Genomic DNA, 12,963 nt, shown 5'->3' with positions numbered 1-12,963 from the left:
GTAAATAGGTGTGTTTTTTTAACAGCCTGCCAGCTCCGATCCCGCCTGGCAGGCTGATCACAGCCTTGGCAGGAAACCTGCGTGTTCCCTGCTAATCCCCGCCTCTAGAACTTGACACCAATTGGCGTTAGGCAGCACCACCTTCCCACCGCCGATCGGCGTAAGGTGGACGGGAAGAGGTTAAGATGGATTGAAGTAGGTGTCCATTTGAAGGGTTAGGGAAAAAAAGTTGGGGATGTTGGGGATAGGGTAGGGGGAAGTTAGTTTTATTAGTTATAAAGTTAAAATGAGGTATCAGGAAGGTGGTATAGTCAGTGGAGGAGATCAGTGTCACGTTACATGACAGGAGGACAGACAATGAAACCACCAATAATAACAGGATGGCAGAACCAAAACAGAACATGATCCCAAACCACAAAACCAAAACGTGGCACCCAAAAACCCCACCCACTCCTGGGGGTTATTTCTACGCACCTGGCTATAGAGTTACCTCACCTCTGCTTTCTTTGCTTCAGTTTTTCCTCTGTGAGTTCAGTTCTTAGGTCAGCTATCTTCTTCTTGTGCTCCTCCATCTGCTCCTGATGCCTGCTCACAACCAAAGGGCATCATTTGATCTGAATTCCCATTAGAACAGCCATATAGCAAGAAATGCAAAGAAGTGATGATCATCCCGTTAAGGGCCCAGGATTTAAAGGGGAGAGGAGCTGCTAAGGGGAGTGGTCAATGTACATAAAAACAATAATTAACCCTCTGCACTGAAAGGGTCGGGCCACACTAGATGTGGTTGCAGAATGCAATCCGCGGTCCGGTTTTCTAAAACCGGAACACAAACGGATCTGTGCTGCCCTTTTGCAGCATACGCTTTAAAAAACTGATCCCCAGCCCTGGCCGAGGGGGGGGGGGGGGGCACCGAACTGAATGGGGTAGCAGCCAGGAAGTGGGGCAGCTAAGACAGCGGCAGGGAGGGGGGGTTAGTCCCCCCCCCCCACACACCTGGGTGCCCCCTTCCGCTGTCACCCTCCAGCTAGTTTCTTTTAAAATCAATCCAGCGGCGAGCGGCGAACTCACTCACTTCCTTGTTCCACCGCTCACCGCGTCACTTCCTGCAATGCCTCCCAGAGGGCGGCATTGCAGGAAGTGACGCGGCGAGGGGTGGATGCAAGGAAGTGAGTGAGTTCCCCGCTCGCTGCTGGATTGATTTTAAAAGAAACTAGCTGGAGGGTGACAGCGGAAGGGGGCACCCAGGTGAGGGAGAGGGGGGGGACCCCTTCCCAGCCACCAGCTGCCCCCCTTCCTGGCTGCTACCCCCTCCTGCATAGCGGCCCCTTCCCCACCCACAGACAGGGCTGGGACACTGCAAACGTATCAGTTTTTGTGTCCAAAGATGTCTGTGTAGAGGGAGATCCATTTTTGCATTGCTTTTTACTACCCGTGTGTATCCAGGGTCCGTGAAAAACCTGCAAATCCGGACTCTCCGTTCGGTTTTTCAATCCAGATCCCCCGAATTGCCCATGGGTCCATTTTTGAAGTGTGTAAAGATGGACGCTATTTTCAACATTGGTATCCGTGGCTCCAGTTTTGGTCCAGGTCAAAAAAGAAGGATGTTTGCTTCCAAAATGGATTACATGCAAAAGCGTTCTGTACTAAACCCTTTCACCAGCGTTGAGGTTCCCTCCCTTCGAAAGGGCCCATACCAATCAGAAAGCTTGCTTGCTTGCTGGTGAAAGGGTTTAGTACAGAATGCTTGCAATCCATGTTGGAAGCACATATCTTCCATTAGTGCAGCCAAATTCAACTTGCATTCTAGTTTTTGTCATTACTAGGGGTCCAGCTTGTTGTGAGTGTTGGAGTGCACAGGGTAAATTATTGTTTGCCATTATATAGCAATGCTGAAGGAGTTGGCTTATGTACAAACGTTTGGGTGATTTCAAACATACAGTATGGTGTCCACTCACCTCTTCTCTTTCTCCAGCTCATTGTCACGGCGTAGAGTCAGGACCCGTATGGTTTCTGGAATAACAGAGATGGAGAGAGTGGACAGGTGGCTCTCCCCCGTGTATTATTATAAGTTCAGCCCACCTCAGCCCACCTCATCCGTGTTCAGAGACCTCTCCTATCTCTCACTGTTTCCCTAATGCCAGCTTCTGCTGATCGCGTCATCAGCAGAAGCTGGCACTAGGGGGCGCAGCGAGAGAGAGAGGAGAGGTCTATGATGGCCACTGGAGCCATGGATGAGGTGAGCCGTGCTGCTGCATATAACAATACACGGAGAGCAGGGGCATAACTAGAAATCACTGGGCCCCCCGCGAAACTTTACATGCCCCCCCCCCCCCTCCTTCCCCCTACTGCACAAACTGAGAATCAATGTTATTCAGTTGGCTAGTGCACACTTGAATGTGTTTTCCCCATGCAGATGAAAACAGACAGCAGTGAAGCACTGCACACATTTTCTCTATCAATTACATTAGTTTATGTGCTAAAACGTGCATGTTTTCCCATATACAGACACATGGTGTGCAGAAAACGCACACAGAAAATGAGTGTGCTCCCAGCCTCATCTTATTACACTCACTCAGTACACAGCACTTGGGGAGGGGTAGAAACGCAGCACTGTACACAAAACCCTGCTGAACACTGAATAGAGAGTGTCTACAAATCTTTGTCTGCAAAACTTTGTATGATTCCTCATCAGTGGCTGAGCAGATGCAGTCATTAGAACAATTGTGCAGAAAACAGAAAAAAGTTTTTTTCTCTCTGTGCCCATAGTTGTCAGTCTTCTCCCCCCACAGGGCCCCCTGCTGCATTTGCCCCCACCCTGAGGGACGGATCTAGACCAAGTTGCGCCTGGGGCAAGGTCAGGTTTTGGTGCCTAAAGGTCAGGTTTTGGCACCTAAACTGTCATTCCCCATCCAGTTTTGGCGCCTAATGGTCAGGTTCTGGTGCCTAAACATCAGGTTTTGGCGCCTAAACTGCCATTCCCCATCCAAATTTTGCCGCCTTTTTAAGAATTCAACAAACTGCGCCTGGGGCAAGAGACCCGTCTGCCCCCCCTAGATCCGTCCCTGCCCACCCTGAGGCTGCATCCCTTGCAGGTTCTATTGTTACACCCCTTCCGGGGAACGGAGGAGGACGTGGGAAGAATACAGGGAATCTCCAACATTGTGGATCGTATCAGCGGCCGTTCAAAGGTCGGGAACTCACTGTATTTGGCATAAAAGATGCAGGGATTTTGAAGGTGGAGGCGCCTAAAAATATAAAATAGTTAAAAACAGTTTAAAAAGGAGAGGTTGCTTGCCTATTCCAAGGATCGTAAAGCAGCCACTGTAGCAAATTACATTTCTTCTTTATTGCACAAAAAAAGGGTCAGACAACGCGTTTCCTGGGCATTTCTCGCTTCATCAGGTCAAGTAAACCACAAGAAAAGTGCCTGCTGGCCAGCAAAGATTAGACTGGAGCACCACTGAGGTGCTCCAGTAGTAGTGGCATTTGCATGTTTCTCTAACTTTTATCTTAAAACTGATGATAAGCACGTGTCATATCTCTTTCAGTGCACACTACTGTACGTTTTTTACTCTGTACTTCACTACAGAAGACATTTGCACTAAAGTATTCTCCCTTAGCCCTATTAGCCGGGTCTCTGATCCTGTATTTCAGCAGCAGATCGATAGAGTGTGTGAGAAACACCATCTCCTGTACCAGTGTGCAGTACTGCTGCCCCCTAAAGTGTGCTGTCAGAATTACCATCATCCATACCTGAATTCTGTCATTCAGACAACAAACTCTAGGGTGCAGTAGCGCTGTTCACTGGTATATTGGGTGATCTTTCTCAAACACTCTCCCTCTGCTGCTGACACAGGGATTGGAGATCTGCAAGTGTGTGCATCACGCCTATTAATTAATATACGCTGATTTCCGGTCTGGCCCCCCTCCTTTCCACATGCTGCTGCCATACCAGAGGTAAACTTCTCTTGCCTGAGGTATGTGTTTGTCTGTCTATGTGTGTTTATCTGTGTGTCTGTCTGTAGATATGTGTATTTGTCTGTCTGCCTTTGTTTCTGTGTAACAGAGTAACCAAGCAGCTTGGAGTGACCCAAACCACTAGGAATGTATAGGGGGACAAAAGACACCGTATAGCAGAGGTGTAGCTATGGATGGGCAAGGGGGGACATATGTCCCCGGGCGCAGCACTTTGACTGTGCTTAGCACAGCTGCTGCACCCCCACACACGGTAGAGGCGGCTCGCTGGCTGCCCAAGGTGCCCCTGCTTCTCTCCCTCCCTCTGCAGAGGAGTGCAGAAACGTTACAGCAGCAGAAAAAGTGGGCACTTCTGTCTATATAAACAAGAGGAAGGGGAGCAAATCTGGCTATATAAACAGGACAAAGGGAGGCACACCTGGCTATCCAAATGGGGAAGGGAAGCACATCTGTCTATCAATGGGGGAGGGGGCATATGTGGCCATCTATCTACACAGCATTTGTCCATCTGTCTCCACCCATGACCACACCCACATTCTGATGTGTGGCCACGCTCATTTTGTCCAAGGGGGGGGGGGGGGTGAAAATTGGCTTTGTCCCCAGGCTGAAAACCATAGCTACGCCCCTCCTACTAACAAGCAATGCTTGGTGTAATTTGCCTTCTTAAAACAGAAGGAAACTTGCAATAATTCAGCTATAAGTGAACATTTGTGATAATCCACTACAGAATATGCAAATTATCTCTTTTCGCCCCTGTAAGCCAGGCAAGCATCCAGAACCGCGGGTGTATAGCAAGCCTATAGCTTTAATTTTACACAACCACATCAACCCCACATGTAGACAGCCTGTTTCAGACTTTTGGTCCTGATGGTCCTGGGCAGCACGGTGGCGTAGTGGTTAGCTCTCTCGCCTTGCAGCGCTGGGTCCCTGGTTCGAATCCCAGCCAGGGCACTATCTGCAAAGAGTTTGTATGTTCTCTCAGTGTCTGCGTGGGTTTCCTCCGGGCACTCAGGTTTCCTCCCACATCCCAAACACATACAGATAAGTTAATTGGTTCCCCCTAAAATTGGCCCTAGACTACAGTACTTACACTGCATAATATAGACATATGGCAATGGTAGGGATTAGATTGTGAGCTCCTTTGAGGGACAGCTAGTGACAAGACAATATATAGATATATACACATATATATATATATATATATATATACATATATATACATACATACATATACATACATACATACATACATACATACATACATACATACATACATATATATATATATATATATATATATATACACACACACACATACATACATACATATATATATACATATACATATACATACTGTGTATACATATATACATATATATATATATATATATATATATATACACAATATAATAAAATAATAATAATCAGTACATGGCAGGGATTGATATGGCTGTATGGGATAGGGCTTGGAACGGTACAATAGAGTGTGTCTCTGTGTGTGAATGAATGTTCACTCAGCAATCACGTTTCAGAGGAGCACACTCATTCTCTGCAGGGGCACTGGGGGAGCACCATCAATTGGGGGGTGACTTGGAGGCCCATCAGCCAGCTCTGGGGCCCAGGGTCATTGCCCAGTTTGCCCCTGTGGAACCGCTTTGCCCCTGTATTCCCTCTCCCACCTGGCTAATTTTCCATGCCACCCAGCTGGAAAAAAAATTCTGGGGAGAACACTGCACTATGCAACAGAGAAATAATAATAATTTGTGCTCATTGCATTGGAGAGTTTTGAGAAGACCATGTACTGAAAGTGCATGAGTGTTTGTTTTTAGTATGGGCTGAATTCACTAAGACAAATAGCATGCCTTATCAGAGTTAACATGTTTTATACGAGTTAACACGCCTTATCAGAGTAGCATAGCAAGCGCTACGAACTTATGCCTGCTAATTGGCAATGACGAGAGCTCCACTCGTCCTGCCCTGAGGCCCTGCGGGTCCAATCACTTTAACCATTTCAGCCCTCGTTTTTCACCTTATGCATCGGAGCAATTTTCACCTGCTTGACATGCTTCACATGGATATTAAAAAAGTTCAGACCCTTAGGTAACTATTTATGTTTTGTTTTGTTTTTATTTTTGGTGTGGGAGATAAACGATTAACTTTAAATGTAATATGTGTTTATTTAATTAAAAAAATGTATGTGGATGTAATTTTACTATTTGGCCACAAGATGGCCACAGTAAAAAAAAAAGAATTCCCATCCTGGAAACGAACGCTCTCGCTTCCAGGAAGTATAGGGAGCATGGGAAACTTTTTTTTCTTTTTCTTCAGAAAGATCACAGCTTCTCAAAGAAGCTGTACTTATCAGATGAAACTGCGCTCAGTGTCCTATTTCCACCACTCACTCCAAGCAGCACACTATAAATGAGAAAATGTTCCCAAGGTAAATCCAATCGCAATAGCAGTGCCGGCAGAGTCCACCTTTAACAGATCCAAAACCAGATCACTGTCTTGGTCTATAGCATATCAAATCCCATGAGGCAGCTTCTAAAAAGTGTAGGAAATACAACTTTGCATAGTGTAAACCAGTTTAATAGAGCGCCCACGGCCCCTCTTAAAATCCACGTACATTAAAATCACTTGTAAAATAGCACATCATAGTTACACGTCCAAGTGCAGCTTCGGTCGCCTTCTGCGAGTCCCCGGCTCGTATCCTGTGTACAGCGTGCGTGTGTCTCCCTAAGCTCCGCCCTACGCGTTTCGTCACGGGTTGTGACTCATCAGGGGCTGGAGTACTCACGCGCCCTATCGCACTAAATATGCGTAGCCACTCCTGGAGTATGCACGCGCTCTATCGCACTAAATGGCTACGCATATTTAGTGCGATAGGGCGCGTGCGTACTTCAGCCCCTGATGAGGCGTGGACTCTGCTGGCGCTGCTATTGCGATTGGATTCTCAAAGAAGCCACTGGTCTTTCTGCCGGGGACTTAGATCAATCAACTATGCTCCCATTCATTGATCTCCGGGCTAACGGGGGTGGCACAGGAGCGCACGCGCACAGCAGCAGCCAAATGGACATGACAGACACATCCATTCGGCTAAAATGGTTAAGGGACATTATCCCCACACTTTGCTTGGTCCAATAGGCTGCTAATAAGGCATGTTTAAAATGCTATTTGTCTTAGTGAATCAAGCCCAAAAAGACTGTAGTCACACTGCTGTGAATAAAGCATATGCCTCACCCTGCTTCTTCTCCAGTTCTTCTTTTAGCATCACCCTTTCTGTACTCACTGAAAGACAAAGGCAGACACTGCACAGAATGCAGAGGATTTATTTCCACAACTAATAGAGCCCATACATGGTACAATAAAAATGTTTGATTTTCCTGTTTCTTCGACCAAATCAATCGAATCCAATGAAAGTGAAAAATAATCTTTTTTTTGATCAAGAAAAACAAACGATTATCCCATTTTTTTTTCCGATAAAAATTTGATCGGACATGTTGGAATAATCTTTATATTTGATCTCGCTGATTAATCAAGAATTAAAGAAAATTATATAATAAAATTTTTTTAAAATTTTTTACCAAGTATAGGTACCATAAGATGTATTATCGTAATCCCCCATGAATTATATACATTTTATAATCATACATTTCAAAAAAGGCACCTGTTTAACCACCTGAGCGGTCTGGACGAGCTCAGCTCGTCCAACACCGCCGGAGGCTGCCGATCAGGCCCTGCTGGGCCGATTTACATCAAATAAAAAGCAGCACACGCAGCCGGCACTTTGCCAGCCGCGTGTGCTGCCTGATCGCCGCCGCTCTGCGGCGATCCGCCGCGAGCAGCGGCGAAAGAGGGTCCCCCCAGCCGCCTGAGCCCAGCGTAGCCGGAACAAAAAGTTCCGGCCAGCGCTAAGGGCTGGATCGGAGGCGGCTGACGTCAGGACGTCGGCTGACGTCGATGACGTCACTCCGCTCGTCGCTATGGCGACGATATAAGCAAAACAAGGAAGGCCGCTCATTGCGGCCTTCCTTGTTTATTCTGGGCGCCGGAGGCGATCGGAAGATCGCCTCCGGAGCGCCCTCTAGTGGGCTTTCATGCAGCCAACTTTCAGTTGGCTGCATGAAATAGTTTTTTTTTTATTTAAAAAAAACCCTCCCGCAGCCACCCTGGCGATTTAATCAGAACGCCAGGGTGGTTAAAACGGCACAGGATAGCGGTAGTAGACTATCAGTACATTTACAGATATTCTACTACTTCATTCAAATAGTAAAATATTGGTCATATTCACAGATACCGTATTTTACTTGCAGTAGGGTATTGTACCATGTTAGCCATCAGTACAAGCAAGAAGTTTTGAATCAGGATGATACCATTTATTGGCTAACTTAAAAGAATAAGAGTAAGCAAGCTTTCGGCTGTATAGCCTTCGTCAGGCTTCAATCCTATTTGCTGGACAGAACTGAAGCCTGACGAAAGCTATACAGCCTAAAGCTTGCTTACTCTTATTCTTTTAAGTTAGCCAATAAATGGTATCATTCTGATTCAAAACTTCTATATATTTTACTATGACCTAACTTCTCCCTATTTCCACACAGAACCCTCCTCTGGTGGTGCCTAACACTTAACCTTCCCCCTGGTGGTGCCTAACACTTAACCTTCCCCCTAGTGGTGCCTAACACTTAACCTCCCCTCTGGTGGTGCCTAACACTTAACCTCCTCCCTGGTGGTGCCTGACACCTAATCCCCCCCCCCCCCCCCCCCGGTGGTGCCTGACACTTAACCGTCCCCCTGGTGGCGCCTAACATGGAAACCCCTCCCCCCCATGGTGATGCCTAACACTTAACCTCCCCCCTGGTGGTGCCTAACACTTAACCTCCTCCCTGGTGGTGCCTAACATGTAACCTCCCCCCTGGTGGTGCCTAACACTTAACCTCCTCCCTGGTGGTGCCTAACATGTAACCTCCCCCCTGGTGGTGCCTAACACTTAACCTCCCCCCTGGTGGTGCCTAACACTTAACCCCCCCCCCCCCCCCTGGTGGTGCCTAACACTTAACATCCCCCCTGGTGATGCCTAACACTTAACCTCCCCCCTGGTGGTGCCTAACATGTAACCTCACCCCTGGTGGTGCCTAACATGTAACCTCACCCCTGGTGGTGCCTAACACTTAACCTCCCCCTGGTGGTGCCTAACATGTAACCTCCCCCCTGGTGGTGCCTAACACTTAACCTCCCCCCTGGTGGTGCCTAACACTTAACCTCCCCCCTGGTGGTGCCAAACACTTAACCTCCCCCCTGGTGGTGCCTAACACTTAACCTCCCCCCTGGTGGTGCCTAACACTTAACCTCCACCCTGGTGGTGCCTAACACTTAACCTCCCCCCTGGTGGTGCCTAACATGTAACCTCACCCCTGGTGGTGCCTAACATGTAACCTCACCCCTGGTGGTGCCTAACATGTAACCTTCCTCCCGGTAACCTTAACCACCTGCACTTAACATAAAACCCACCCCCCCCCCCCCCCCGCCTTAAAACACATCCTGTTTAGAAGAAAGCCTGCTGATTGTAGCCACCGTTTAGTCCAGACTAAGGGGAAGGGCGGGGCGGGGGAGGAGGGGGGGGGGGGGCTCTTTCCCATCATAAAGCTACCTAGCTACTGCAGTTTTTACATACAGTATATCTTCCAGACCAGGGGCCGCTACTTATGTTCCTCCTCCTTCCAGGCTGCATCTACCAGTGTCCCTGTGTTTCCATGCCTCCTCCTTCCAGTCTGCACCTATCATTGTCCCTGTGCTGCAATGCCTCCTCCCAGCCTGCACCTATCAGTGTCCTGTGCCGCCATGCCTCCTCCCAGCCTGCACCTATCAGTGTCCTATGCTGACATGCCTCCTCCCAGCCTGCACCTATCAGTGTCCTGTGCCGCCATGCCTCCTCCCAGCCTGCACCTATCAGTGTCCTATGCTGACATGCCTCCTCCCAGCCTGCACCTATCAGTGTCCCTATGCTGCCATGCCTCCTCCCAGCCTGCACTTATCAGTGTCCTATGCTGCCATGCCTCCTACCAGCCTGCACCTATTCGTGTCCCTGTGCTGCCATGCCTCCTCCCAGCCTGCACCTATCAGTGTCATGTGCTGCCATGCCTCCTCCTTCCAGCCTGCACCTATCAGTGTCCTGTGCTGCCATGCCTCCTCCTCCCTGCACCTATCAGTGTCCTGTGGTGCCATGCCTCCTCCCAGCCTGCACCTATCAGTGTCCCTATGCTGCCATGCCTCCTCCCAGCCTGCACCTATCAGTGTCCTATGCTGCCATGCCGCCTCCCAGCCTGCACTTATCAGTGTCCTATGCTGCCATGCCTCCTACCAGCCTGCACCTATTCGTGTCCCTGTGCTGCCATGCCTCCTCCCAGCCTGCACCTATCAGTGTCATGTGCTGCCATGCCTCCTCCTTCCAGCCTGCACCTATCAGTGTCCTGTGCTGCCATGCCTCCTCCTCCCTGCACCTATCAGTGTCCTGTGCTGCCATGCCCTCTCTTCCCAGCCTGCACCTATCAGTGTCCTGTGCTGCCATGCCTCCCCCTTCCTGCCTGCACCTATCAGTGTCCTGTGCTGCCATGCCTCCTCCTACCAGCCTGCACCTATCAGTGTCCTGTGCTGCCATGCCTCCTCCTACCAGCCTGCACCTATCAGTGTCCCTGTGTTGCTATGCCTTCTCCTCCTCTCAGCCTGCACCTATCAGTGTCTATCATGTCTCCTCCTTCCAGCCTGCACCTATCAGTATCCCTGTGCTGCTATGCCTTCTCCTCCTCTCAGCCTGCACCTATCAGTGTCCTGTGCTGCCATGCCTCCTCCTTCCAGCCTGCACCTATCAGTGTCCTGTGCTGCCATGCCTCCTCCTACCAGCCTGCACCTATCAGTGTCCTGTGCTGCCATGCCTCCTCCTACCAGCCTGCACCTATCAGTGTCCTGCGCTGCCATGCCTCCTCCTACCAGCCTGCACCTATCAGTGTCCCTGTGTTGCCATGTCTCCTCCTTCCAGCCTGCACCTATCAGTATCCCTGTGCTGCTATGCCTTCTCCTCCTCTCAGCCTGCACCTATCAGTGTCCTGTGCTGCCATGCCTCCTCCTTCCAGCCTGCACCTATCAGTGTCCTGTGCTGCCATGCCTCCTCCTACCAGCCTGCACCTATCAGTGTCCTGTGCTGCCATGCCTCCTCCTACCAGCCTGCACCTATCAGTGTCCTGCGCTGCCATGCCTCCTCCTACCAGCCTGCACCTATCAGTGTCCCTCTGTTGCCATGTCTCCTCCTTCCAGCCTGCACCTATCAGTATCCCTGTGCTGCTATGCCTTCTATTCCTCTCAGCCTGCACCTATCAGTGTCCTGTGCTGCCATGCCTCCTCTTCAAGCCTGCACCTATCAGTATCCCTGTGCTGCTATGCCTTCTCCTCCTCTCAGCCTGCACCTATCAGTGTCCCTGTTCTGCCATGCCTCCTCTTCAAGCCTGCACCTATCAGTGTCCTGTGCTGCCATGCCTCCTCTTCAAGCCTGCACCTATCAGTGTCCTGTGTTGCCATGCCTCCGCCTTCCAGCCTGCAGCATTCAGTGTCCTGTGCCGCCATGCCACCTCCTTCCAGCCTGCACCTATCAGTGGCCTGTGCTGCCATGCCTCCTCCTTCCAGCCTGCACCTATCAGTGTCCTGTGCTGCCATGCCTCCTCCTCCCAGCCTGCACCTATCAGTGTCCCTGTGTTGCTATGCCTTCTCCTCCTCTCAGCCTGCACCTATCAGTGTCTATCATGTCTCCTCCTTCCAGCCTGCACCTATCAGTATCCCTGTGCTGCTATGCCTTCTCCTCCTCTCAGCCTGCACCTATCAGTGTCCTGTGCTGCCATGCCTCCTCCTTCCAGCCTGCACCTATCAGTGTCCTGTGCTGCCATGCCTCCTCCTACCAGCCTGCACCTATCAGTGTCCTGTGCTGCCATGCCTCCTCCTACCAGCCTGCACCTATCAGTGTCCTGCGCTGCCATGCCTCCTCCTACCAGCCTGCACCTATCAGTGTCCCTGTGTTGCCATGTCTCCTCCTTCCAGCCTGCACCTATCAGTATCCCTGTGCTGCTATGCCTTCTCCTCCTCTCAGCCTGAACCTATCAGTGTCCTGTGCTGCCATGCCTCCTCTTCAAGCCTGCACCTATCAGTATCCCTGTGCTGCTATGCCTTCTCCTCCTCTCAGCCTGCACCTATCAGTGTCCCTGTTCTGCCATGCCTCCTCTTCAAGCCTGCACCTATCAGTGTCCTGTGCTGCCATGCCTCCTCTTCAAGCCTGCACCTATCAGTGTCCTGTGTTGCCATGCCTCCGCCTTCCAGCCTGCAGCACTCAGTGTCCTGTGCCGCCATGCCACCTCCTTCCAGCCTGCACCTATCAGTGGCCTGTGCTGCCATGCCTCCTCCTTCCAGCCTGCACCTATCAGTGTCCTGTGCTGCCATGCCTCCTCCTCCCAGCCTGCACCTATCAGTGTCCCTGTGTTGCTATGCCTTCTCCTCCTCTCAGCCTGCACCTATCAGTGTCTATCATGTCTCCTCCTTCCAGCCTGCACCTATCAGTATCCCTGTGCTGCTATGCCTTCTCCTCCTCTCAGCCTGCACCTATCAGTGTCCTGTGCTGCCATGCCTCCTCCTTCCAGCCTGCACCTATCAGTGTCCTGTGCTGCCATGCCTCCTCCTACCAGCCTGCACCTATCAGTGTCCTGTGCTGCCATGCCTCCTCCTACCAGCCTGCACCTATCAGTGTCCTGTGCTGCTATGCCTCCTCCTACCAGCCTGCACCTATCAGTGTCCTGCGCTGCCATGCCTCCTCCTACCAGCCTGCACCTATCAGTGTCCCTGTGTTGCCATGTCTCCTCCTACCAGCCTGCACCTATCAGTGTCCTGCGCTGCCATGCCTCCTCCTACCAGCCTGCACCTATCAGTGTCCCTGTGTTGCCATGTCTCCTCCTT

The 12,963-nt window shown here is 50.4% G+C and overlaps 1 protein-coding gene across 2 annotated transcripts in view; it reads right to left on the bottom strand.

The window, feature by feature from the left end:
• The window catches only part of LOC137528553 (synaptonemal complex central element protein 1-like), a 44,900-nt gene that overhangs the window by 21,547 nt on the left and 10,390 nt on the right, over window positions 1-12,963 (bottom strand). The window contains exons 5-7 of one of the 2 annotated variants that reach the window (XM_068249886.1): window positions 7,216-7,263; window positions 1,956-2,010; window positions 496-585 (exon numbers count right to left, since the gene is read on the bottom strand). In XM_068249886.1, coding sequence (XP_068105987.1) covers window positions 496-585; window positions 1,956-2,010; window positions 7,216-7,263 — 193 coding nt within the window. The remainder of the gene's footprint in view (window positions 1-495; window positions 586-1,955; window positions 2,011-7,215; window positions 7,264-12,963) is intronic. The other variant, XM_068249887.1, reaches the window with a different exon arrangement.

The sequence above is a fragment of the Hyperolius riggenbachi genome, chromosome 8, assembly GCF_040937935.1.
Source record: "Hyperolius riggenbachi isolate aHypRig1 chromosome 8, aHypRig1.pri, whole genome shotgun sequence".
Classification (NCBI taxonomy): domain Eukaryota; kingdom Metazoa; phylum Chordata; class Amphibia; order Anura; family Hyperoliidae; genus Hyperolius; species Hyperolius riggenbachi.
Note: the sequence above shows the minus strand (reverse complement) of the source record. Positions and strands in the feature narration are given on the sequence as shown.